Source organism: Calonectris borealis, chromosome 1, assembly GCF_964195595.1.
Source record: "Calonectris borealis chromosome 1, bCalBor7.hap1.2, whole genome shotgun sequence".
Lineage (NCBI taxonomy): Eukaryota > Metazoa > Chordata > Aves > Procellariiformes > Procellariidae > Calonectris > Calonectris borealis.
In genome coordinates this window covers 120,165,154-120,190,055 of record NC_134312.1, presented here as the reverse complement: position 1 = coordinate 120,190,055, position 24,902 = coordinate 120,165,154, and the positions used below count along the sequence as shown (strand labels likewise).

General features: G+C 43.6%; 1 protein-coding gene across 1 annotated transcript in view; it reads right to left on the bottom strand.

Moving 5' to 3' along the window:
- The window catches only part of SH3BGR (SH3 domain binding glutamate rich protein), a 38,370-nt gene extending 14,617 nt beyond the window's left edge, over positions 1–23,753 (bottom strand). The window contains exons 1-4 of the mRNA XM_075172792.1: positions 23,469–23,753; positions 20,189–21,713; positions 14,222–14,407; positions 7,701–7,781 (exon numbers count right to left, since the gene is read on the bottom strand). Coding sequence (XP_075028893.1) covers positions 7,701–7,781; positions 14,222–14,407; positions 20,189–20,233 — 312 coding nt within the window. The 5' untranslated portion in view covers positions 20,234–21,713; positions 23,469–23,753. The remainder of the gene's footprint in view (positions 1–7,700; positions 7,782–14,221; positions 14,408–20,188; positions 21,714–23,468) is intronic.
- Between the last annotated feature and the right edge of the window lie 1,149 nt (positions 23,754–24,902).

The following is a 24,902-nucleotide window of genomic DNA, read 5'->3' as shown; positions in this document are numbered from 1 at the left end:
TCCTTATCACACAGGGACTCAGTGTCAAAGACATTTATAGCAACTGTGGCTCTCCCCTGGGTATCTCTTCATCTGCAGTTCTCAAAGCACTTAGCAAAGGCTCCTTTTTCTCTCTGCTTTTACAGAAGAGGAAAACCAGAGACATTTACAACAGTGTTTCACTTAAAGTTGCTACACAGTCGGCAGCAGAGTTGGACCAGAAGGCAGATCTCATGCTCCAGGGCAGTAGTTCAGCCAGGTCACCACAATGCAGCAGAGTTCTCTGCTATCACTCTGGCTCATCACTCTCTTGATTCATTTCTTTTGTTGAATCACTCACATTAAAGATGGCAACATGTGAGTATCATCTGACATGATCTCAGGATGAGAGAGCTGTAATGCTCTCGGTTATAAAACTTCTAATTAGAAGACTCTCTTAAAGATAAAACACATTGCTTTCTGTAAAAAGAAGAAAAAGAAAAAAGAAAAAAAAACAACAAAGAAACATCTTTTTCTTTTGCCAAAAATACATTAGAACATTGTCAAAATACAGTGGATGGAGAACAACAGGTAGACTTGCCAAAGGGACTTTGTGACTGTCGTGGTTTAACCCCAGCCAGCAAATAAACCCCACATAGCTGCTCGCTCACCCCCCGCCTCCAGTAGCATGGAGGAGAGAATCAGGAGGGCACAAGTATGAAAACTCACGGGTTGAGATAAAAACAGTTTAAGAATGGAAATAAAACAAAGTAGAACAGTAATAACAACGAGAACAACAACAATAATAGAATATACAAAGCAGGCGATGCACAATGCAACTGCTCACCAACCGCTGACTGCGTGTCATGAACGGGGGGGCGAGCTCCCCCCCCTAGTTTTTATAGTGAGCATGACGTCACATGGTATGGAATACCCCATTGGCCAGCTGGGTCAACCGCCCCAGCTGTGCTCACCCCCACAGCTTCCCCAGCACTTGGCAAAGCATGGGAGGCTGAAAAAGTCCCCGGTACAAGCACCACGCAGCAACAACCAAAGCATCAATGGGGCCATCAATGATCCTCTCATACCAAACCCAAAACACAGCACACCCCCTCCCAGCTACTGGGAAGAAAGTTAACTCTGTCCCAGGCGGAACCAGGACAGTATCCACCCCTTATTCTATACCATCTGTGTCATGCCCAGGTCCTACACTTTCCAATACATTCCAATTAATCATCACCACTTTTCCTGCCTTTTGATATATACACACAGATATCATTCCCTTAGCCTATGGGCCATCCCTCTAGAATGTCCACTGAGTTCATTTAGTCCATGACTTTGGGCTCCATCTGTCATAACAGTCTTTCAAGGCGGGAGAGATGGTGTGTCGTGTTGGATTGTTGCATCCTAAAGCCAGTTCTGATTCCATCATCACTGCACTCATCTGGTTCTATCATCGTTGCACTTTGCTCAGTTTCATTCTTCATTAATCTGGGTGATTCTTACTGCAATACCGTTGATATGGTGTATAGCAACCATAGAAGTGATGACATACAGTATTATATAGCAATAAACGTCATACAATTCAGTTCATTGGCTATTTTCACCCAAAATCAAATCCCCTTGAGGTACACATCGGACTTCCCCATCCTTTTGCATTACCCACCAAATGCACTCAGGTCTTTGAGCAAAAGCAATCCCACGGATGGGTTTGCCCTTGCCAGAGGCAGGAATAACCCAGACTGTCTTCCCCAGCATATTTCTTATGTGCACAACAGGGACTTTATCCCCCTGAACAGTACATAAGGGTTTTGATCGGGCAGGGCCAGCTCAAGTGACAGATCCCCTGGTGTTGACTAACCAGGTGGCTTTTGCTAAATGTCCATCCCAACGTTTGAATGTCCCACCACCCATTACTCTCAGAGTAGTCTTTAGCAGTCTGTTGTATCGTTCGATTTTCCCAGAGGCTGGTGCATGGTAGGGGATGTGATAGACCCACTCAATGCCATGCTCTTTGGCCCAGGTGTCTATGAGGGTGTTTCGGAAATGAGTCCCGTTGTCTGACTCAATTCTTTCTGGGGTGCCATGTCGCCACAGGACTTGCTTTTCAAGGCCCAGGATGGTGTTCCGGGCGGTAGCATGGGGCACGGGATATGTTTCCAGCCACCCAGTGGTTGCTTCCACCCTGGTGAGCACATAGCGCTTGCCTTGGCGGGTTTGTGGGAGTGTGATATAATCAATCTGCCAAGCTTCCCCATATTTATATTTCAACCATCGTCCTCCATACCAGAGAGGCTTTACTCGCTTGGCTTGCTTGATGGTAGCGCACGTTTCACATTCATGGATAACCTGTGCAATAGTGTCCATGGTCAAGTCTACCTCTCAATGACGAGCCCATCTATATGTTGCATCTCTTCCTTGATGGCCTGAGGTGTCACGGGCCCACCGAGCTGTAAACAGTTCACCCTTATGTTGCCAGTCCAGATCCACCTGAGCCACTTCGATCTTAGCAGCCTGGTCCACCTGCTGGTTGTTTTGATGTTCTTCAGTGGCCTGACTCTTGGGTACGTGAGCACCTATGTGATGTACTTTTACAACCAGGTTCTCTACCCAGGCAGCAATACCTTGCCACAACGCGGCAGCCCAGGTGGGTTTACCTCTGCGCTGCCAGTTGTTCTGCTTCCACTGCTGCAACCACCCCCACAGGGCATTTGCCACCATCCATGAGTCAGTATAAAGATAAAGTACTGGCCATTTTTCTCATTCAGCAATGTCCAAAGCCAGCTGGATGGCTTTTACCTCTGCAAACTGGCTCGATTCACCTTCTCCTTCAGCAGTTTCTGTGACTTGTTGTATAGGACTCCATACAGCAGCTTTCCACCTCCGATGCTTTCCCACAAGGCGATAGGACCCATCAGTGAACAGGGCATATTGCTTCTCGTTTTCTGGTAGTTTGTTATACAGTGGGGCCTCTTCAGCACGCGTCACCTCCTCCTCTGGGGATATTCCAAAATCTTCGCCTTCTGGCCAGTTCATGATCACTTCCAAGATTCCTGGGCAACTGGGGTTTGCTGTTCGGGCTCATTGTGTGATCAGTGTGACCCACTTACTCCACGTAGCATCGGTTGCATGATGTGTAGAGGGGACGCTCCCTTTGAACATCCAGCCCAGCACCGGCAGTCGGGGTGCCAGGAGGAGCTGTGCTTCAGTGCCAACCACTTCCGAAGCAGCTCGAACCCCTTTATATGCTGCCAATATCTCCTCAGGGGAGATATAGCGGGCCTCGCATCCTCTGTATCCCTGACTCCAAAACCCCAGGGGTCGACCTCAAGTCTCCCCTGGTGCTTTCTGCCAGAGGCTCCAGGTAGGGCCGTTCTCCCTGGCTGCGGTGCAGAGCACATTCTTTACATCTTATCCTGCCTGGACTGGCCCAAGGGCTACTGCATGAGCTATCTCCTGTTTAGTTTGTTCAAAAGCTTGTTGTTGCTCAGAGCCCCATTTGAAATCGTTCTTTTTCCTGGTCATTTGATAGGGAGGGCTTACGACCTGACTGTAATTTGGAATATGCATTCTCCAAAAGCCCACAATGCCTAAAAAGGCTTGTGTTTACTTTTTCCTAGTCGGTGGAGACATGGCTTTTATTTTGTTGATCACATCCATTGGGATCTCATGACGTCCATCTTGCCATTTTATTTCTAAAAACTGGATATCCTGTGCAGGTCCCTTGACCTTCCTTCGTTTTATGGCAAAACCGGCCTTCAGAAGGATTTGGACTATTCTCTCCCCTTTCTCAAAAACTTCTTCTGCTGTGTTGCCCCACACGATGATGTCATCCATGTATTGCAGGTGTTCTGGAGCCTCACCCTGTTCCAGTGCGGTGTGGATTAGTCCATGGCAAATGGTAGGGCTGTGTTTCCACTCCTGGGGCAGTCGGTTCCAGGTGTACTGGACGCCCCTCCAAGTGAAAGCAAACTGTGGCCTGCACTCTGCCGCCAAAGGGATTGAGAAGAACGCATTAGCGATGTCAATTGTGGCGTACCACTTGGCTGCCTTTGACTCCAGTTCATCTTGGAGTTCTAGCGTGTCCAGCACGGCAGCACTCAGCGGCAGCGTGACTTCGTTCAGGCCACGGTAGTCTACTGTTAGTCTCCACTCTCCATTGGACTTTCGCACTGGCCATATGGGACTGTTGAAGGGTGAGCGAGTCTTGCTGATCACTCCTTGGCTCTCCAGTCGACGAATCAGCTCATGGATGGGGATCAGGGAGTCTCGGTTGGTGCGGTATTGTCGCTGGTGCACTGTTGTGGTAGCAATCGGCACCTGTTGTTCTTTGACCCTCAACAACCCCACAACAGAAGGGTCCTCTGAGAGACCAGGCAAGGTGGACAGCTGTTTAATTTCCTCCATCTCCAGGGCAGCTATACCAAAAGCCCACCGGTACCCTTTTGGGTCCTTGAAATACCCTCTCCTGAGATAGTCTATGCCAAGGAAGCACGGAGCCTCTGGGCCAGTCACAACGGGGTGCTTCTGCCACTCATTCCCGGTTAGGCTCTCTTCGGCCTCCAACACAGTTAACTCTTGGGATCCCCCTGTCACTCCAGAAATACAGATGGGTTCTGCCCCTTTACAGCTTGATGGCATCAGGGCACACTGTGCGCCGGTGTCTATGAGAGCCTTATACTCCCGTTTGTCTGATGTGCCAGGCCATCGAATCCACACAGTCCAGTAAACCCAGCTGTCCCTTTCCTCCACCTGGCTGGAGGCAGGGCCCTTCTAGTTCTGGTCAATCGTATTTGCTACCCACTTCTTGTAAGTATGAATCAGAAGTCCCTTTATTAAGATCGGAAGTGGAATCAGCCCTTCTGCTCTGTCTGGGGAACTGCTCACTGGAGACTGGAGCAGCAGTTTTCCTGGAAGAACCCCCTTTTGTGGTTGTTTTTTCTTGCAACTCATGTACCCATGCCTCTAGGGTTGAGGTATATTTTCCATCCCACTTCCTCATGTCCTCTCCGTGGTCACGCAGGTAAAACCACAGGGTGCCTCGGGCTGCCTACCCACGATATCTCCTCTCTTGAGCAGAAGGACGCTTATTCCTAATGGCTGAGATACTGGCCCCTGCAGGTGGGGAGCAGGACATAGCCTCTTTGAGTTGCTGGACCTCCCGAGACAGTTTCTCCACAGCCGAGACGCGGGCCCATAGGAAGGAAGAGAGACTTTCTTCATATTGCTGGAGTTGGCCAGCCAATTCATGACCGTTTGTTCCTCTCCATCTTTCCAGGTCATTACTGCCAATGAGTTTGCATGTGATGCTGGTGCACTCCATACCAACTTCTGCCACATGGGGCAGGTGCATTTGACTGCAGCTGGATCTCTGGGTAACTGCTTTTTGTTCAGCTCATCATAAATCACTTCCAGCACGGCTAATTCCCTCAGGTACTGGATACTTCTCTCCATGGTGGTCCGCTTGCCTGGGTGACATATGACGTCTTCCTTGAAGGGATACCTTTCCTTCACGCCTGACAGGATTCACCTCCAGAGGCTGAGGACTTGTGCCCCTTGTCCAATTGCTTTGTCAGTGCCCCCTTTCCTAGAAAGGGATCCCAGCTGCTTGGCTTCCCTACCCTCCAATTCCAGGCTACTGGCCCCGTTATCCCAGCCAGGTGACAATGTGCTCACCTGGACTACGGCTGAAGTCTTTTCGCATATCTCACAGCTCATCCAGGGATAGGGATCAGATGGCTACCGTCTCTCTGCCTCCTCCTCCTCCTGTTCTCCTGATGGCCCTGGTTCATTTTCATCCCTTACTAGACAAGCTGATTTTCTTGTGCATTTTCTTTTTTGTATAGGGGCGAATGATACCGGCACGGGTTGGTTCTCTGTCGCAGGGGGTGGGGTCGCCGCAGGGCCTGCCCTGGGGGGTGGGGTAGCCACAGGGCCTGTTGCTTTGTCATCAGCTGCAGAGATGTTTCCTTCCCCTTGGGGGTTCTGAGTGGTGTTAAACAGGGCTTGGTAGGCGTGGGCGAGGCCCCAGCACATTGCAGTAATTTGTGTCTCTCTGGAAGTGCCAGGGTGACAGCATACTTTTCCCAAATATTCTACTAATTTTTCAGGATTCTGCACTTTTTCAGGGGTGAAGTTCCAAAACACCGGAGGTGCCCACCATCCTAGGCATTTGCCCATGCTATCCCACTCACCCTGCCACTCATAAGTATCCAGCCTCGGGGCAGATCTCTGGATGACATTCTTAAATTGCTTATTAACCGTGGACAAAACCGAAACAATATTCCCAAGGAATACCAATAGATGTATCTTAACTACCCAGGGATGTTCAAGATCCTGGCAAGTTATTTTAACGAAGGAGATGACATCATAGAGGAAGGTAGTGAAGGTGCTATTCTCTATTTCCTCCATAAAAAACCTCTCAGAGGAAGAGGTATAATTGCTAATGATCTCCATGAGGTGGTACCTGAAATGCAGAAACGGCTTCATTACGAATCCCAAATACCAAATAACCCCCAACGCCAGCGTTTTAATAACAAATCTCCCAGGCAAAACATCATTAATCACTGCAGAGCACAGCAGACTACAAAACCCAACACCAATCTTTAACAGGTACAGTAAAAACAAGAGCATGGTGCAGATCAGATAAATTAATATCGAGAACAGATGAATCAATAATGTGATCAGCAACTGTTAACAGATATAAATTCCTTAATACGCTCTAGTTAATCTGTTGTTATCTCAACCCTTCGTGCCTCACATTGGGTGCCAAAAATACCAGTCAGCAAATAAACCCCACACAGCTGCTCGCTCACCCCCCGCCTCCAGTAGGATGGGGGAGAGATTCGGGAGGGCACTAGTAGAAAAACTCACGGGTTGAGATAAAAACAGTTTAAGAATGGAAATAAAACAAAGTAGAACAGTAATAACAATGAGAACAACAACAATAACAAAATATATAAAGCAGGCAATGCACAATGCAACTGCTCACCGACCGCTGACTCCCTAGTTTTTATACTGAGCATGACATCACATGGTATGGAATACACCCCCGGCTACCACCCCGGTTATGCTCCCCCTCCCCAGCTTCCCCTGCACTTGGCAGAGCATGGGGGGGCCAAAAAAGTCCCTGGTGCAAGCACCACGCAGCAACAACCAAAGCATCAATGGGGCCATCAACGCTCCTCTCATACCAAACCAAAAACACAGCACACGTCCCCCAGCTACTGGGAAGAAAGTTAACTCTGTCCCAGCCAGAACCAGGATAGCGATGTCTTGGGTGTTATCTCCTCAAGGCAAACCCCATAGTGTCAGTCTGTGTGTACACACAGAAGATGAAAGGGGTTCACACCCCAGCCCCTCTGTTGGTGGCCAGTACAAACCCTGTTTGCTCAAGGTTTGATGCAGTCCGGGAGAAGTGAAGGTTTCTTGTAATTAACACAACCTATAAATTGCATTAGGAAATTCCGTATCATTTAAAATCTGAACATGATAAAATATTGCTTTGTGACAACAACAAAAAAAGTCTTCAGCTGGGGTCATGGTAACAAGCCTGCAGTGAAAGAAGGGAGGAGAGAAGTATTTTCTAGTATTTACTGGACCAGCCACTTTTTTTTTCCCTTAAGAACACTTTGCTCCACCAGCTTGTCACTGCCCCTTATTTGGCGTGCTGAGTCACTGGTTATCTTCATCTTTTATTAAAATCAAATAAATGGCCCCCATGGAAGGACAGCAGTGCATACCTTTGTGCCTGGAGGAGGAGCAAGACCCAGGAATGAATAAATAATATTTTCTTCTTTAGCAGAGAAAAAGGATTCAAAATCCTAAAAAAGGAACAAACAAACAACAGAGAATTGGTAACAAAAATCAAACAAAAAGCACAGGAGGAAGAGACTAGTCCAGGCAAATCTTTCTCATATTGATGAGAATGACTGTGCATTTGTACAAGCGCCTGCATTATCTAAGCCCCAGGGAGAAAACTCAGATAAAGGGAGTTTCACGCTGGCTGGCAAAATGAACAAATGCGCAAATCTCTCCAGAGACTTACACTTTAATTATCACATCTATGTCAGAATGAGATAAAATTAAACATCTCATTTTAATGTGCTTCAGCTGTATACACCAAAGCAAAGTTATTCCCATTTAAATGTTAAAGTAAAACTTGCTGTAAGTAAGAACACAAAATAGGCCCTCAAAACCCTGGACAGTTTTACGGCAAGTAAAAGGCAACAGTCACCATAACAGCACGAGTAAAATGATAATGAGGAAACTGTTTGTTTTAAAGGAAAGCACTCTGGTTAGAAAATGCAGTTGCTTTTCAGACAAACTTAGCAAAGGACTGTTTGTTCTCTCTGACATATATGCACAAGCCAAAATGTTTTGTCCACATGTGAACTGAAGTTATAAATCATTATGGTAAATGCCCGTTTTCTCTTCAGTGCTAATATAACTGAAAAGACGTGAGGGATAGCTCCTATCCTACCATCTAGAACTTGCATGGTCTTTACTGTATTCACCTGTAAAACTTTCCTATCAATTAAGGAAGCTCTGCTATCACTAGTTTGTTACTGGGAAGTTCATGACTCGCATCTTACACAGGTAAAAATCAACATGTATTTAAGATCCCAGCGGAAACTCTGTCCTAAGTGACTGGCCCACAATCACACAGCAGCTCTGTGTAGGACAGGGGACTGAACGCATGTCTGCTGAGCCCTAGACTACTGCCTTGACCATGTTATCATCCTCCCTCTCATCCCGAATAACTCCAAAAATAGAAGCCTGTAAATAGTAAGGCACTGACTCATCCTTGAGACTTGTTTGTAAAGCTGGGTTAGGACCTGAGTTGTTTTATTGGGCTGTTTCAGTACTTCCAGAGAATAAATTATTGGCCAAGGGTAATCCTAGGGAAAGGCTGGAGTGGATGGTTTAGAAGTCACCTTAATGTCAACAAGACTGGAATCAATGACATTTCAGTCCAGTTTGGAAGAGGCAACATAGCTTAACAGACCGGATAAATGACAGCCCATTTCACTGATTTATCTAAGGGACAGAATGGCTTTCACACAGACCTAGCTACAGGCAGCGGGAGCTGCTCAGTCTGGGAGAAGCCCCAGAGCACATTTTGCCCTGACCAGGCAGAATACTGCTGCTGCTCCAGGCCACCAATTTCTCAAACCATCTCTTTGCTGTTTCACGTTGCTGTGGGGTTCTCCTTCTTACCTAACCCAGGTCTGCCCTAAGTATTTAAGAAAGCCAGTGTCTGAAGTCTAACCCATAAACTTAGGAGCAATACAGCAAACACAAGGAGCAGGATTTTCTGCAATTCGAAGGGCTGGAATTTGACATGGGCCTTTGACAGGCCATATAAACACAAGAAACTTGTGTCCCCCTGCATACCACATACTCATAAAACAGTCTAAGCAAACTATGGCACAACGTGTCAATAGCTGGGAAACTAAGAGAAGACTATTACAAGGAAGGGCCATGAAGTGGACTTGATATTTTATATATCGTGTTAGTTCCTCCACAGAGGAAAGGCAGCAGATGGCAAGTGTACTAAAAATCTCCAGAGACATTTAGCCTTGTAGATAACCAGACCTGAAAGGCACAAGCAAGGCGTGTGAACGACCAGATGAACTCCTTATCAGAAGAGGATACAACCTTCTATCATATCAGGTATTCCTTGGCAACTGGTAGTGTACAATGACATCCCACAGTAAATGTGGTATCTTGCAGTAAATGGAAGGTCACTTACCTTCCTTACACTGAGGAGTAAGCTATTAGGTATGTAGCATGGGGTAAAAGCATGACTAGAGTGATCATGGCATAGTTTTTGTATTGTATATTTGCACTCTTACTTTCCTAATGGTGACTTGTTCACATCTCCATTCACTGAATGACCAAAGATAATTGTTCCCAAGGCAGGCAGAAAGAAAAATGAGCAGTAACAATTCATTTCAGGTAAGCAATAATATTATATCTGTATGAGAAGACATAAATGGTCTAGGAGGAGGGTAGTGGTCTCATTTGTCTTGGGAACTAGTCTTTGAAAAATACAGTGAAATGTATTTAAAAAAAAAATACTCCATGAGTTTTTCTTTATGATATGAGTGCATATGCACATATACACTCTATGCTATCACCCTTTGTATGACCACTGTGACAATGCCAGACAGCAAAACAGCAAACTCCAATTGGACGTCAGCAGAAAGTTCTTCCCCACATGAGCGGTACAGCACCAGGTCAGAGCACACAGAGAGGGCATGGAAATGCCATCCTTGGAGACCTTTGAAACTCAGGTGGCCAAGGCCCCAAGCAACATAGCTTAAAGCTATCCCTGCTTTGAGCAGCAGGCTGGACTACAGACCTCCAATGGTCCCTATGATTTACGTATATTTGACTTTAGCAGTTATAGGAAGCATCAAATAAAAGTCTTACCTAATAATTCAGAGATTCTTCAAAAAACAAAAAAAGTACATGGGTATTTTATTCTATGGATTTCAGTTTACCGAGAAAAGCATAAATTTCAGCTTACAGAGAAAACCAGAAGTTTACATTCCATTTCTTTCCTAGTTTTCTAGGGGCTTTTTGTTAAGCAAAAGCAAAGACAAGAGCAACAGAGAGCTCAATATATTTAGAAAATGACACAGATGCAGACGTCTGTCTAGACATGAGCAAAAAAGCAGCTTAAGAAAAAGATCAAATAAGAACATGATTGCCAACACTGATGGATTAGAATGGATACTTGAAATTGGTGCTATAGCCAGGCATACAAAACGAATCCATTTCTAATCTGTTTCTTCAAGTGGCAATACCAAAGATCTGAAAGAAAAATAAGATACAAGCTATTTATAAGACAGCCTTAAGCTTCTCTGGCTTCACGGAAAAGCTGCTCACAGCTGGTGTATTTTCATAAATGCATCCGTAAGAAACCTCTATTTTACAGTACAAGTTAGGAAGTGAAGCAGCTCTTGGGGACCAGCCAGAAGATGCAGATAATTTTATGTATCAGCAGAAAAGCAGATTAGCAACAGGACTGCATTTACTTGCTCATTATGTCAGTCTATTCCAGCACAAAAAGGAAGCCTCCTCACATGTCCCCAGTACCCCCTCTTTCCTTACCCCCACCCCCAAAATTTCACTGAACTGCAGAAGAGGAGATTGGAGAAGATCTCAAAGGACTGTTTCTCCAAGGCAAGAACCACTACACTACTCCTGATAGGTGTTTCTCCAATCCATTGGTAATGACCTTTAATGAGAAAATGAGACAATCTCCTGAACACTACATATTTTTTTCTGATGTCTGACTTAAACTTCCTTTGCTTCATTTTTTGCTCATTACATCTTGCCCCATCCCCACTGGGTGTGGAGCAGAACATATTTTACAAAATCCTAGAACCACAGGATAATTCAGGTGGTAAGAGACCTCAGGAGACCATCTAGTCCAACCTCCTGCTCAAATTCAGACCAATAACGAATTCCTCTTTGCTGCAGCCCTTAAAATATTTGAAGATTGTCATGTCTCTCTCTCCAAATCCCTCTTTCTCAGTGTGAGGAAGGAAACATTTTATCTTGAATTTTCATCTCCCCAGGCCAGTGCTCCCAGGCCAGCATGCTGCTAATGTGTATACACATGCACATGTGTGAATGGGAACCAAACATACAGGACAATTGATAGGAAGGGAAGCGAGGGAAAAGAGTGAAAGGAGAATGAGCAGAAATGAAATGTAACAAGTTTGACTAAAACCAAAGGATACCTGGGAATGAAGAAAGAAAAGAATTAGAAGGAAGGAGAAAGAGAAAAAAAAAGTCTTACAAAAAAGAGGTGTAAAGAGCTTGACTTGTTTAACGTAGCAAAATGAAGATTAAAAGAGGATATGATTCCCATTTACAAATACATTGGACTAGAGCTCTTTAAGCTAAAGGGTGATTTTGGTATACCAGGAAATGGGTATAAACTGGCTGCATATACCCAGTCTACAAATTCGAAGATTTCTAGATGCCATGAGATTGAGGCCCTTGAAGACTGTACTAACAAGAGCAACATATTTTAAAGGGACTTTCATGAATTCAGGATACTGGACTCAGTCAGTCCATGACTCAGACAGACCTCTGCAATTCTCTATTTTTAATAAAGTGGCTGAGGACAAAGGAAGTGGGACACAGGGCAAGAGTTAAGATATATCATGTAAACCTTAAACAGCATAAAGCAGTTCTGGATTTCAGAACGATGGGTCTGTTGGACCTGCACAGGTTATGCAGGGAAGTAGAATGCAAATCCCCATCTTTATATTGTAGACATGTTGCAGAAGACATCATGTCACTTGGAGGAATTTTGCCACAGTCTGCCAGCCCCTGGCCATGTTCTCAACCAGCCCACATAATCCCACTTCACAGTCACTATGCAGCTCCCTTAAGGCACCTTCCCCTGAGGAGAAGGGTAAGGCTCATGTACTGATATAGATCTCCTTATCTTATTTATTTGGAAATAATGATGCCATAAATTAATCTTTTTTTATGCACCCACTGGGATCATTAGCTATGAGCTTTGAGAGCCAGGTAGATTAGAATTCTGGAGACTTTTAAACTAATTGTAAATTTGATTTAGTTTTTAAATCAGTAGCTGCAACTGCTTTCTGGACCCTTTCCACATGGACGTGTCTTTGCAAAGGACTCTTTCTTAGCTTAAATTTATTTCAAGATGTAGATTATTTGCCTTCCTGAGATAGCTTCAGACATGGAGCAAAAACTGTATATTTATCATTTACTGGCAAGGCTGACCAGCCGCAACACTTTGTAAGGCAATTACTCTTTAATTCACTATATAACCTCTCCAGGGAATATCAGAAATATTTATTGCAACATTGGCTGCCACAAAATCCAGAGTAATCATACTTTTTATTGGGGCAGGCTGGATGTTGAAATGCACATGAACTCTAATCTACCAAGTTCTCTTTTAAGATTTCTATGAGAAAATGAGGAAACAATTGCACTCCTTTATTCATACTAGCAACTTTTACTCTGAGAGCACTGAAGTTAATTCTGAAAACTTAGTGGCATGTAAATCCCTTCTCTCTCAAAAGAACCTTTGCAGTAGTTCACACTGGATTTGTGGAGTAACTTAAAACTGGGCTCACTATGTGATCTGCGTTTCAGAGTACTTTGCAAGTTCATTTCAGCAGTCATATCAGAGTACTTTCCAGACTATGTATTTCCATCCAGACTATGAGAAAAAAACTATCTCAGATATCTCTTTTGATTCACGATCCTAATATTCATGCTCATACAGTATTATCGACCACTGATTTGAACAAATTCTCTCAAGAGAAATAACCTGTTACAAGCATATATGAAAATATAAAAGCATCTGATGAGTGTTACAATTTCTGTTATGAAGAGCTGGATATTTATTGAATAAGCAATATAATTTCAATAATTCAAACCACATACTAGAACTATTCCAGTCAACAATAATTCCTATTTATTTTTATAATATAATGGAGAAGAAAGATTCCTGTTCATGGCCCCTGGTGCCTCAGACATCTACTTGACTTCCTAGCAGCCCAGATAAGTCTATGTCAAACAAACAAAATATCAACACTTACCATGCAAAATTAACTGAAAGTTCAAGAAGCAAAGTGCAATACAACTAGAGAAAGCAGATCAGCTTTGCTGTGAACCCCACTAGTCTTGAGTAGCTCGGTATTGTCAAACCACAGAATCGAGCATTTACTATTCCAAGTGCAGCTGACCTGTCTTCATAGTCTACATCGGGTTATCCTGAGATATTGTGTGAAGAAGCCAGAGTACCTAGACAGTACTGCCTTTGGTCTTCAGGAGGTGAAGTGAGAGTGCAGGCAGAGAGCCAACAGTAGGACAACTTATGAGTAATCTACACGGCAGGAGGTAGGAGAATGTCAGAGGAAAACACAGAGCTCCTCACAGGCAGCAAACTCCACGCCTTGCAGTGAGCCCTGGGTCCTGCCTAGGCTCTGGGTCTGCAGGGGATAATCCATACAGCCTGTTAAGCAGAGTTTCTCTAGTCAGTTTTCCCTCCGTGTGTATTTTTCTCTTAAAAAGGAATAATCTTTTGTTTCATTGCCTTTCTGTGCATAAAAAATGCTTTCTAAGAATTGTTCTTCCAAAGTGAATCTCAAATTATTTTAAGGAGTTTGTTTGACGAGACTTCCTACTAATAGAAAAGAGTCACTTTCCGTGAAAGAAGACTCTCTGAAGGTATTTAAATTTCCAAACAGCTTCTTACCCCACAATACCGCTCCTCATTGAAGATCTGTGGAGGGAGGGGAATTCCATTTTGAGGCTTTTTTTCACCTGGGACATTCTCTCTCATCCATTTCCTGTTGTCTTCATCACCTGCTATGTCCATTTGCTGAAAGTCAATCTTGTTGGCCTCTAAAAAGCCCACTACTTCTTGCTGTTTCTTTTTGATCTGGTTAGAAAATAGGAAAAACAAAATTCCTTCTTTAAAATGAAAATTATTTTCTAAAAGCAATTGCTATTACAAGCAGAACTAATGCAAGTATGACAAGTTGGATCCACTACTCCAGTAGCCCTCAAACTTTTTGAAGCTGAGATTCAACACTGCTTCTCAGCACCCGCTGCCATTACTCCCCCACACACACTCCCAGCTTCTTTCTTTCCTCCCTGGAAGCAGTGATACCTCTGTCTAAGAAACGGGGCTCAGCAGGAAACCTCCTACTCTCTTCCCAGATCTGTGAGTGTGGTGTACAGATACCTAAGCTAATCCTTCCTAAAGTCAGCACAGGTCTGAGAATGTACATATTCTCCCCAACACGTAACAGTCTCCTTTTTCCTACTCAAGACATACGATATTTAGCTTTCCATGAGTCACATCTTTCTCTCTGTCCCTGTTCTTTAATGCTAGGCATAATTAAGTATGAATGAAAGCTTGATGAAGATCCAGTACAGCTTAACTCCTCTGCTTGAATATTTCCCACATTACAGAATGATGTTCCAGTTGGAGCAAGAAGACCATATTACATACAAATAAAGCATGCTATACACAGCTTCTGTGCCAGATAAAATTCAGTGATGGCCCTTATTCCCTTTGATGCTAGTACTGTATACACCTAGGATGCAGGCATCAACCTTGTAACTTCTCCCTTTACTTTGAAGAAGTAATACTGACTATGCTTCTCTACTAAAGGAATGCTATTCCTAAGCAACATGTAAAGAACTTCCCCATTTTGTGTATGTCTAAATTTTGTAAGAGCTGTGAGGCCAAACTTTAGCCCTACAAGTACTGCAGCATTTGAAGCAAGCACTCTTTGGACTGACCCGTACAAATTCTCTCACGCTGCTCTTCGGTCACAGACAACTAAATTAGTATCTAGCATAATCACGTTACAGTCGTGACTCTCTTCTCCTCCCAGTTATGCTACTCCATGCAGCAAGTTAGTGTCCTATATAGACAGTAGCTAGAATGATGTATCAAAGTAATTTTTACATACGAGCCATCATATGATTCAAAACCATGTCCTCCACAAGTCAGACATCTGAACAACTGAATTTAAAGTGACACCAAGCTAGTGTAAATCAGTCTGAGACAGAAAATGAGATGAGAAATAATTAATGGATTATGTATTTCTATAATCTAATAAACCTGAAAAGCTGAAGTAGAGTGATGGCCTATTATATTGGAAGAACGAATTTTCATGATTAAGGATAAAATTTCTTTTTCTTGTTTAAATAAGGAATTATCTATCTATACAGCTATGCTTGCTTCTAAAAAATAACAAACATAAAATGCTGTACATTTTTATGACAACAACAGAGGTTTATGGTGAGCTAAAAAAAGTAGATCACTTTGAATGGAAACACTATTCCAAAGTGTTCAAAAGCCATGCAGTTGACAGATTTCAAAGGTGCTTATTTATATTCTTATTTCACTTTTTAAACAGAGGTCATTTTTCTTGATGGCTATTTAGCTGCACGGTTATTTGCAGAACACATTCAGGTGGCAGAAAGGATTGCTTGAGAGACACTTCATTGGACGAAGTGGCAGGTTAATGTTTGTATCAATGGTTAATAAAATCTGCATGAGCCAGTACTAAGAGTTTCACCACACGCTGTGAAAGCCAGTGTACTCAAGTGCTGTCAGCTGCAATTTCAGCCTCAGCTTGTCTCCTTGGACAGAGGCACTGAAGTAGATATGGCTCCTGGAATAGCTAGTGCCCCAGACGGACAGTGCCTCTGAGGAGATAATGGAAACTGAGCTATAGATTCTGTGCGCCCTTGCTTATGGCTGTAGCTATAACTTTTAGAATTAAATCTGGATAAACAATTTTTCTTCAGCTTGAGGTTCATAATACACAGGAGGCTCAGAGAGCACCAGGACTGAAAGCAAAAATTAGGAGAGGGTTGTGTGAAAAATAATGCTGAGGAAAAATAAAAAGTTACATGCAGTTATGCCTGCATAAGGAAAAGGCAAGATGTTTCTCATTATGATAACAACAACAAACTATGCAGAAGATGTACTATGTCTTAAGGCTTACAATTACTAGAGTTTAGGCAGAGCAAAAGACTTGGGACATGCACTAAGTATGAAACCATAAAGCAAGCCTCTGCTGTGGCTGGCACTAGGTAGCTGGGACACCAAAAGAATCTCTCCAGCAAACAGCACTCAGAGAGGGAAATCTTCCAGAATGTAACAACACAGAGGACATGCAAAGGTCTTCCCAGAATGGATGAGATTGCAGGAGCTTGTTTGTGCCCTCACTTGTGTCTGATTGATAGCATGCGAAGAATTCAGATTACTTGGACATAGATTCCCTGGAAAGTGGTGGTGAGCAGGACATTATTTCATCAATGTCATTTTCCCTTTCAACAAAGCTTAAGTTCCACCATCGCTAGCTGCTAGTCCCTTAAAATAAGAAAAAACTGTTTTAAATAAATATTATCTAGCTAGAGTGTAAGAGCTACAAATAGTATTAGTTTCACCTGATGCATAATTAAATATTATCATCTATATCCTCACAATCCAAAGCAGTAATGTTGACCAGCTGCCTATGGCAGAAGCAAATGGTACATAGTCAACAACTTACAGCAAGAGGAACATTAATGTTGGTAGGCGGAGTTGCTGAACCTGCTGGTTCTAACACTGCATGGACAACCTATTCCTGATAATTATTCTTATTTATCACACTCTAATCTCTGATTTTACTTGAAACCGATTTGAAATTTGAGCTCAGGTTTATATATGGCTAGATTCACAGTCACGGATGACAAACCCCTACCCTATATTTTAGAGGATGTAATTGAAATAGTCTACATTTTCCTCAGTCTTTCTGAGACCTACAGATTTGAAGGTGGGCAAGTTCATAAAATGTCACCAAAAACGCTGGGAATAAAAGGATTTTAGAGGTGCCCTAGCCATGAGCGGCAGTAAGCAAGACTTTGGAAGACTTTCTCTGTGTAAGACACAAACCTCCTTTCTCCCGTGATTCATGGTACCTTAGAACCTTGCAGGATGTTATCCATTTCTAAACACCTCTGTGGCTAGTAACAAAATTATTTTATTTTTTTACTGCTTGCTTCAAGCCAAGCATTTAGTACTTTTTAGCGCTATAAATGTCGCCACTTCTGCTTGCGTTAATGAATAGTTCAATATCAGCTAAGTTTGGATCAGAAAGATAATAAGGCTGAAGTTAGTTAAACTAAATTTCTGAATCATTGAGGGGAAAAAATACAGAGTGCAGATTTGCTTTAGAGCCACAGTGAATTATATCATTCAAGCATCTGATCCAGAGCACCAGAATGTTACTGGGTTCACTGCATTCACTTCTAAAAAGTATTTATTATCATGATAGCCAGTTGCAATTAGTAGTGTGACTGTGTAGCACATAGAATAGAAACGTTTTTCATTCTTTACCAATGATCCTCTGCTGATTTACACCAGAGGAGCCTGGGCCCATCTTATTTTGAAATTCAAAATGAACAACATGGATTTGATGGAGATCAGCCACATGGAAGACAGCACCAGTGCTACTAGGACAATTTAGACTTCCAATTTAAGCACTTCAGGGATTAAATTCATTCTTCTCAGGAAAAGCTGTACAAGGCTGATACAAAATTTGGTTTTAATAGGATTTTAGTGATATATTGGGGTTTGTGCTGGCTCCTTGCATGAGCGAGTTTTATTTTATATATACCAAAACTCATTAAAGGTTCATTGAAAGGATACCTTCCATCCATTTTAACCAGTAAATGTGGAAAACTACTCCAGCTGAAAATTATGTTTACTTGGCATTGCAATTACGTATCAGTAATCTGAACACATGCCGCCTTCTGAGAATGCTACAGCTACACGCACACCCAACACACTGGAAAGGAGGAAATACAGAGGCATATTGCTGTGTAAAGATGCCATACCCTTCCTTCCAGCATATGTCTGGGATCTCACTAACAGCTTTTGTGGGCTGCTAACATACAGTGGAGATTGGCATTAATAAGCTTAAAACCTATTGCAGTTCGCTGGCATTGGCTATCTTTCTTAGCGGTAATAAACCACGGTAGCAATGGTTAACAGCTCAAGATGGCTGGATAAAGCTTGCATGTTGCTCAGTGTTCAGTGTAGCATACACATCCCTTCACTGCAGTCCAAGAGGAAAGGAGTTAGTTATAGCTGCTAGGTGGGAGAAGATACAAGGAATGTGTATAGCAGAGGAAAGATCTTAGTTCAGCTAGTGCTAAATATATGATACGCTTAGTTTTAATTGGCTAAATGATCTCTGAATGTCAGTGTTTAATCAAAGCACTCATACAACGAACTGCCTTGCTGAACTACAGCCCCCATCCTATAGCTGGAGTGGCACACACGAGGCACGCAAGATGTTGACGGCCCCAACACACTCATACTGAACGTCTGCAATGGGATTTCAGTCACGGTCACAACTTTCCCCAGAAAACGGATGAGTGGCAAAGGAGGTAGGGACGACTCTGGTCAACCAAAGGAGACCAAAACAGGAGACCAAACAGGAGCGAAAAGACTGCCAATGCACAGCGTATGGCAATTTATAAAACTACTTGAACATTAACTGCTAGATTACAAATTACCAAACCTGCAGTTTCCAACCCCCTCTTCTTTTTTTCCCACGCATCTGAGGTTTCTTATAGAAAAAGGAATGCTAAAATGTCAATAGTAGAATGTCAGGCTTAGCGATAGGCTGGTGAGACAAGCTGAGGAGAGAACTGCAAACTTCCTCAGTCGTATTTCAATTTGAATTTCAGTGAATGACCCACGGTTCATTTTCTAGAGATGATGGCCCCGTGAACAAGGGGTGTTTTTTGGAGCTTTTCAACTCTGGAAGCTTCTTAAAGACACAGAGCTGGTGTCAGAGAGACAGAGATGTAGTTACAGCTATGTGCAAGCACCAGCCAGTTTGTTTAGCCATGTCACTGGGAGTGAGTGACTGCCAAAGGAAAACTGCAATCTGAGCTCATCTGGGAACTGGATATAAAAGGAAACAGTCCTTTCCCGGTTCCCACCTCCCACGGACTTCCAACCTCCCTACTATTCACATGCCCTTCCCTTTAGCTGATACACTACGCTGACAGCTACAGCAGTAGATCTCTATACTAAAAATCATCAGTATAGCATTTCAAGACGCACACACACAAAAAAAGAAGAAAACCAAAAAAACCACCAAAAACCTAGGGAAAGGGAGGGGGGTGCGGAAGAACTTTTTCCTGCATAACTTTATTCAGCTTACTTTGGCTCCAGGCTCTTTCTTAGACAGAGTTTCCCTTTTGCAGGAGCAGTGTCCTAAAGTCTCTTTTAAAAATAGATACATTAATTTCTAGTGTAAACAATCTACTTTAGCTTTTGTGCAAATACAATATCCACTTTTTCCTTCTTATATATATGCATATGTATTGCATATACTTTTTGCAATATATATGAGAATATATATTGCATATACTTTTTCAAACAGAAGTAAATCTATTAAATGACAGATAATTTATATGTAAATGTTATACCTGTGGTAAAACCTCATGTGCAAGCAAGCCTGCATTAATAGAAATTCTCTACATCTTCTGCAGCTTTCAAGAATAAGGTGCGCAATGCAGACTAGAAGAAATCCAGTGTTTTTTTCTCCACGCAAATTCAGGTTGTCCTGGGATTAGCCTGTTGGCTAATTTACCAACCTGATCCCAGCAGAAAGACGAGTATGTTAAATGAGACACCTACCGCTGTAGACCCCGAAGATGTGGCTACAAAGACTTTGATCACCATGTTGACAGTGATGAAAATGAATCAGCAGAGCACGCCTGCTTTCCACAAGTCACCACAGTCCCAAGAGGAATCCAAGCGTTCGGCAGCTCCTGGGCTAACCCGGGTCCTAAATGGTGCTCTCCCCCCAGCAATCCAGCAGCTTTGGCCTCTCCCTCTCTCTGGGGTCCCGCGTTTTCCCACTCCATTGGCTCTTAGGTATTTTGGGACGAGGGGCCAGTAGAGGATTGGTTAGTAAGAGGAGCCATAGCAAGGGGTTTGCACCTGCCCCTGGCCTAATTGCATTAGATTGACAGGGTGGCAGTCCAAAAAAGGCAAAGAAGAGTAGTGCACCAATGAGACAGGGCTGGAGAAATATTTGGGAGAGGGGGAAGGGACAAGTGAGAAGGGAGAAGGGACAGGGAGCAGGCAGCTTAGCACTGGGGGCGATCACAAAGCTGTTGGGTAATGTTTAATGTTGCATGGGCACTGTGACAGCTACCTCCTGCATAAAAAGGCTTGTACCTTCTCCCTGACTACAACAAGGACACTTCGGAGTTGTAGCTGCAAATTTTACATTATAAAAGGGGAAGGAGGAAGGGGAGGGCAAGGGGAGCATAGATGCAGAAGTAATTATAGCAGAAATCATATTGAAATAAGGCTCGGTTACAAACGCTCTCAGCTTTAAAGAATTCAGATCATCATCCACACTGCAGGGCTCAGGGACTTCTCTGAAATAAATATGTGTCAGTACATTTCCGAATACTGAGGAAGGTGATTTGGCTGATTCTATGCATCCAGGACCTATTGTTGTATTTTTTCCTTCTTTTTGCCAGGGCATAAGGTGTAAGAGGAGGTCCAGAATACTTGGTAAAAAATATCCCATTCTACTGTGTTATCCAGGATGCTCTTTTTCCATCTGGTTTGTCGCCTTCTACCACAGAGATGGTCACAATTCAGTGGCTGCCTGCACGTATTTGCTTAAGGAGGTCTCTAAGCATGAGAGGTATTTTAAGAATGTTAAATGGTAACAGATTACTTTCAAATTTTAAGGGCCAAGTTTGTTTCTGCTGTAAGTGAGCAACATGCCACTGAGCTCAGTAAAGCTGACCCAATGTCAGAGGTGAAACTGACCTAAGTTTTAGGAAGTGTTTACACACATTTCAAATGTTAAGATTGAATATAGCGGTGTACAATCCTGAAAATACTTGAAATGGAATATCTTTCCAGGATTGATTAGGTAGGACCGAATGCACAATAGTAAAGATGCTCTTGAAAGTAAGTTTTTTGTCTGTGGGAACCGTTATGTGAAGCTGGAAACGCAGAATTCCATGAATGGAATAGGGATTCTGAAAAACCTCACTGAAAACAAAAAATAACAGTATGGATAACTTGCACTGTTTATTGTGGCTCACCATCTGTCATTTCTTTCTTCTTTTGAGAGGCAATAGGAGGTCCAGCAAAAAGAAAAGCCTGTTAGAATTGGGTATTTCAGAGTATTTTCCTGTAAAACAAAAAAAACACACCTTAGTGCAAAAACATAAATTATTGCCAGAAGTGATTACACATGCTGTTTCTCAGAAAATTTTGTATGTAAGTATAGCCTCGTAAATTCAACGGAAATGACTTGCCATTTGGAACATAACATTTCCAAATTAATTTATTTGGTTACTAGTGCTCTGAAGAAGTACAAACAAAGGATGCAGTGGTCATTGGCTTCAAAGCATACTGATTAGCCTTGCAAGTATAGCGATACTAATAATTAATACTCAAAGCAGTAAATATTTGCACCATCAAACATCCACGGCCAGGACTGGGACAAAATTGCCTGTTTTACTTCACACCTGAAATGCCCACTGAACTACACAGGGAGAAAACAGGATGCGGCCCAAAGTCGGTGCCCACCTAGGGCTTGGCAGGTGAGGACTTGGGCACGATTCCCATTGCATCCAGCCCTGAAGAAAAATACTCCTCAGCCGCTTTCATTCCTATGGGATTTTTCCCCCTTTTCAGCATAAAAATGTTTTGTGTAAACCCGAACCGTGAGCGGAGCCTGTTGGGTTCAGCCTGTGCGCTCTCAGGGCGCGCACCACGCCACGCCACACGACATGACGCCACGTGAGGTGCCTCCACGGCCACCATGAGGCTCCACGGCCTAGAGCTCATGGCACAGAGGGACCCGCTGCCAGCACACCACCTTGTCAAATTCCCGTTAAGAACCCGGTGGGGTACAGAAATAAGAGGGTGGAAATACACAAGCAGACATCTCTGCAGCGTGCGGGGCGAGGGAAGGGGGCGAGGGGGGCGGCGCGGGGGGGCGAGGCCGCTGCGCCGGCTGCGACTACAGCTCCCAGGGTGCACCGCGGCCGCCGCCTGTCCCCATGGCAACGGCGACGCGCCTGTCGGCTGAGGCGGCCGGTAATGGCGGCGGGGGCGGTGGGGGGCGGCGGTGGGGGAGGCGATCGGGAGGCCGGGAGGGTCGGGGCACGCCGGGGTGGGCAGTGGGGCTGGGACAGGGCGGAGGTGGGGAGGGATGGAGGAGATTTCTTCAGAGGGCAGAGGGAAAGGTGGGATCCTCTGCCTGGGGGTGCCAGTGGCGAGGGGCTGCTCTTCCGCTCCGGACAGGGAGAGCAGAGCAGGGCAGTGTCAGGCTGGGTGGCAGGGCATGGGGCTGAGTGCCAGCGCCTCGAGGTGGCTGTCAGGGCCTGGGGCTGGGTGTTGAGGTGCTGAGTTGGCTGGCTGGGCAGGGTGCTGACTGTCAGGGTGTCGGAGGGGTGGCTGCAGGGCATCGGGGGGGCTGCAGGGCTTCCAGGCCTCTGAGGTGGTTGAGGAGAGTGGGGTGGTGGCTGGACCCCACCAGCACCCCGGGGATCCCTGCACTCGTGAGGGTGGTGGGGGAGCTCTGGCTTGTGTGGACCACACCAGGGAGCTGTCTGGGGCCCCTGGAGGGCCCTGGATACGCCTTCACCCTTCCTGCGTGAGCAGGTGGGCCCTGGTACCCGGCTTGGTTCCCCTGGGGCTCAGGGCGCGGTTGTGAGGCCAAGGGACTGCTGCACCGTGCTGGTCTGGGAAGGCAGACAGTGTTCTCCCACCAGGACTCCCCCTTCATTTACTTACTCTGTTTTTGCACACAGACTACAATTAATTCTTCCCCATAATAGTTTTGCAGTTTCTGGATGCTTGAAATGCCATTTTCATCTTTGACAGATAAGATTTGGCCCTAATTATTTTGGTTCTCGCATCTCTTCCTTCAACATACATTCTCCTAGTGTTTGTCCATTTCAGTCCTCCTTCAGCGACTGCTTTTTTTTCTTCATTTCTATAGTAATATCTTCCATTTCATTTCTCTCTTTCTTGTCCTTCACCTTTTGTTTTTCTGTCTTCTCCTTTTCCATTTTATTTATTTCTCAACATCTGTTCTTGAAGCTGGATGGTGAGGTTCAGCCCACACTTCTTGTCAAAACAAATGAAAGCAGCAGTTTTAAGTTTAGTTTAAGCTAATCTGATTTAAAGACAATTTGGCCAGAAAGTGTTGACAGTGCCAAATCAAATTTAAACAGAAATACAAGTCTATGTACCAAGTTGGCCTTTGCCTAATCCTCATCTTAAAATACTAGTTCTTATCTCTTAGGGGTTATTGCACTGGCTCAACTTTAGTAGGACCCTGGGCACTCCTCAGTCTTCCACAAGGAAGAGTTGTTCATGTAAGGGAATGAAGAGTAATGAAACTGCTTTGATTCAACCTAGAACATTTTGTGCAATTCTAAATTACACTTTTTAATTTTCTTTGGGAGTTATGTGATTCTTTTCTCCCCTTTAAGAAATTTAATTTAAAAAAAAAGAAGCCACCACAAAGCAAAAATGCCAACAAAGGAGTTAGAATATTCTAAAAATATCTTCTCATTTTTTTAGTGAAGGCTACCTGTTAAAATCCATCTGAACTAAAAAATCATTTAAACTCCCTTCAAATTTCTTTTACATAATTGCTATACCCCTTTTAGAGCCCCCCAAATATACAACTTATTCTACTACTGGGTAGAATTCTGCATCTATAAAACTATGGTCTGAGTAGTCTTCATGTGATATTAAGAAAATGAAACAGATTGAACCATATCCCAAGAAATAATTTTTACCAGAACCACGGTGTTTAAATAATGCTGCCAGGAGTATGAAGTAATCTGTTCTTCTACTCTCCAGTAGCCTCAGTAGGGAAAAAACCTGAGATGTAACAGATATTCACAAAGACATAGAAAATTAATCAGCATTCTATATTTTATGCTAAATATATGTTTTTTAAAAAGCCAAACAATTAGGAGAGTTCGTTTTGTTTGAAAATTGGACTATTGAGAAAAGACAATTCCAGAGGAAGCAGCAATGTTACTTAGAACCTGGTCAAACAAAATGAGATCATCATCTCATCAGAGAACCACATCTCTGACAACAACACTGCGTTACAGGTGATATTTTCCTAGCTATATGTGTGCATAGACATGGAGATAAGTGTCTTGCAGCATTTTCAAAAACAAACGTGTTAAGTACTGTTAGGCTGTGAAGAAATTGTTTTCGTTAAAAAAACATTGACATTTTCCCTTCTGTTTCTTCTGAAATTGTGCAGAGACACTTTTATTACATTGTGAGGTTTTATTTAGCGAGGTTTTTTGTTTTTACAAACAATTCTGATTTGAAAATAAAT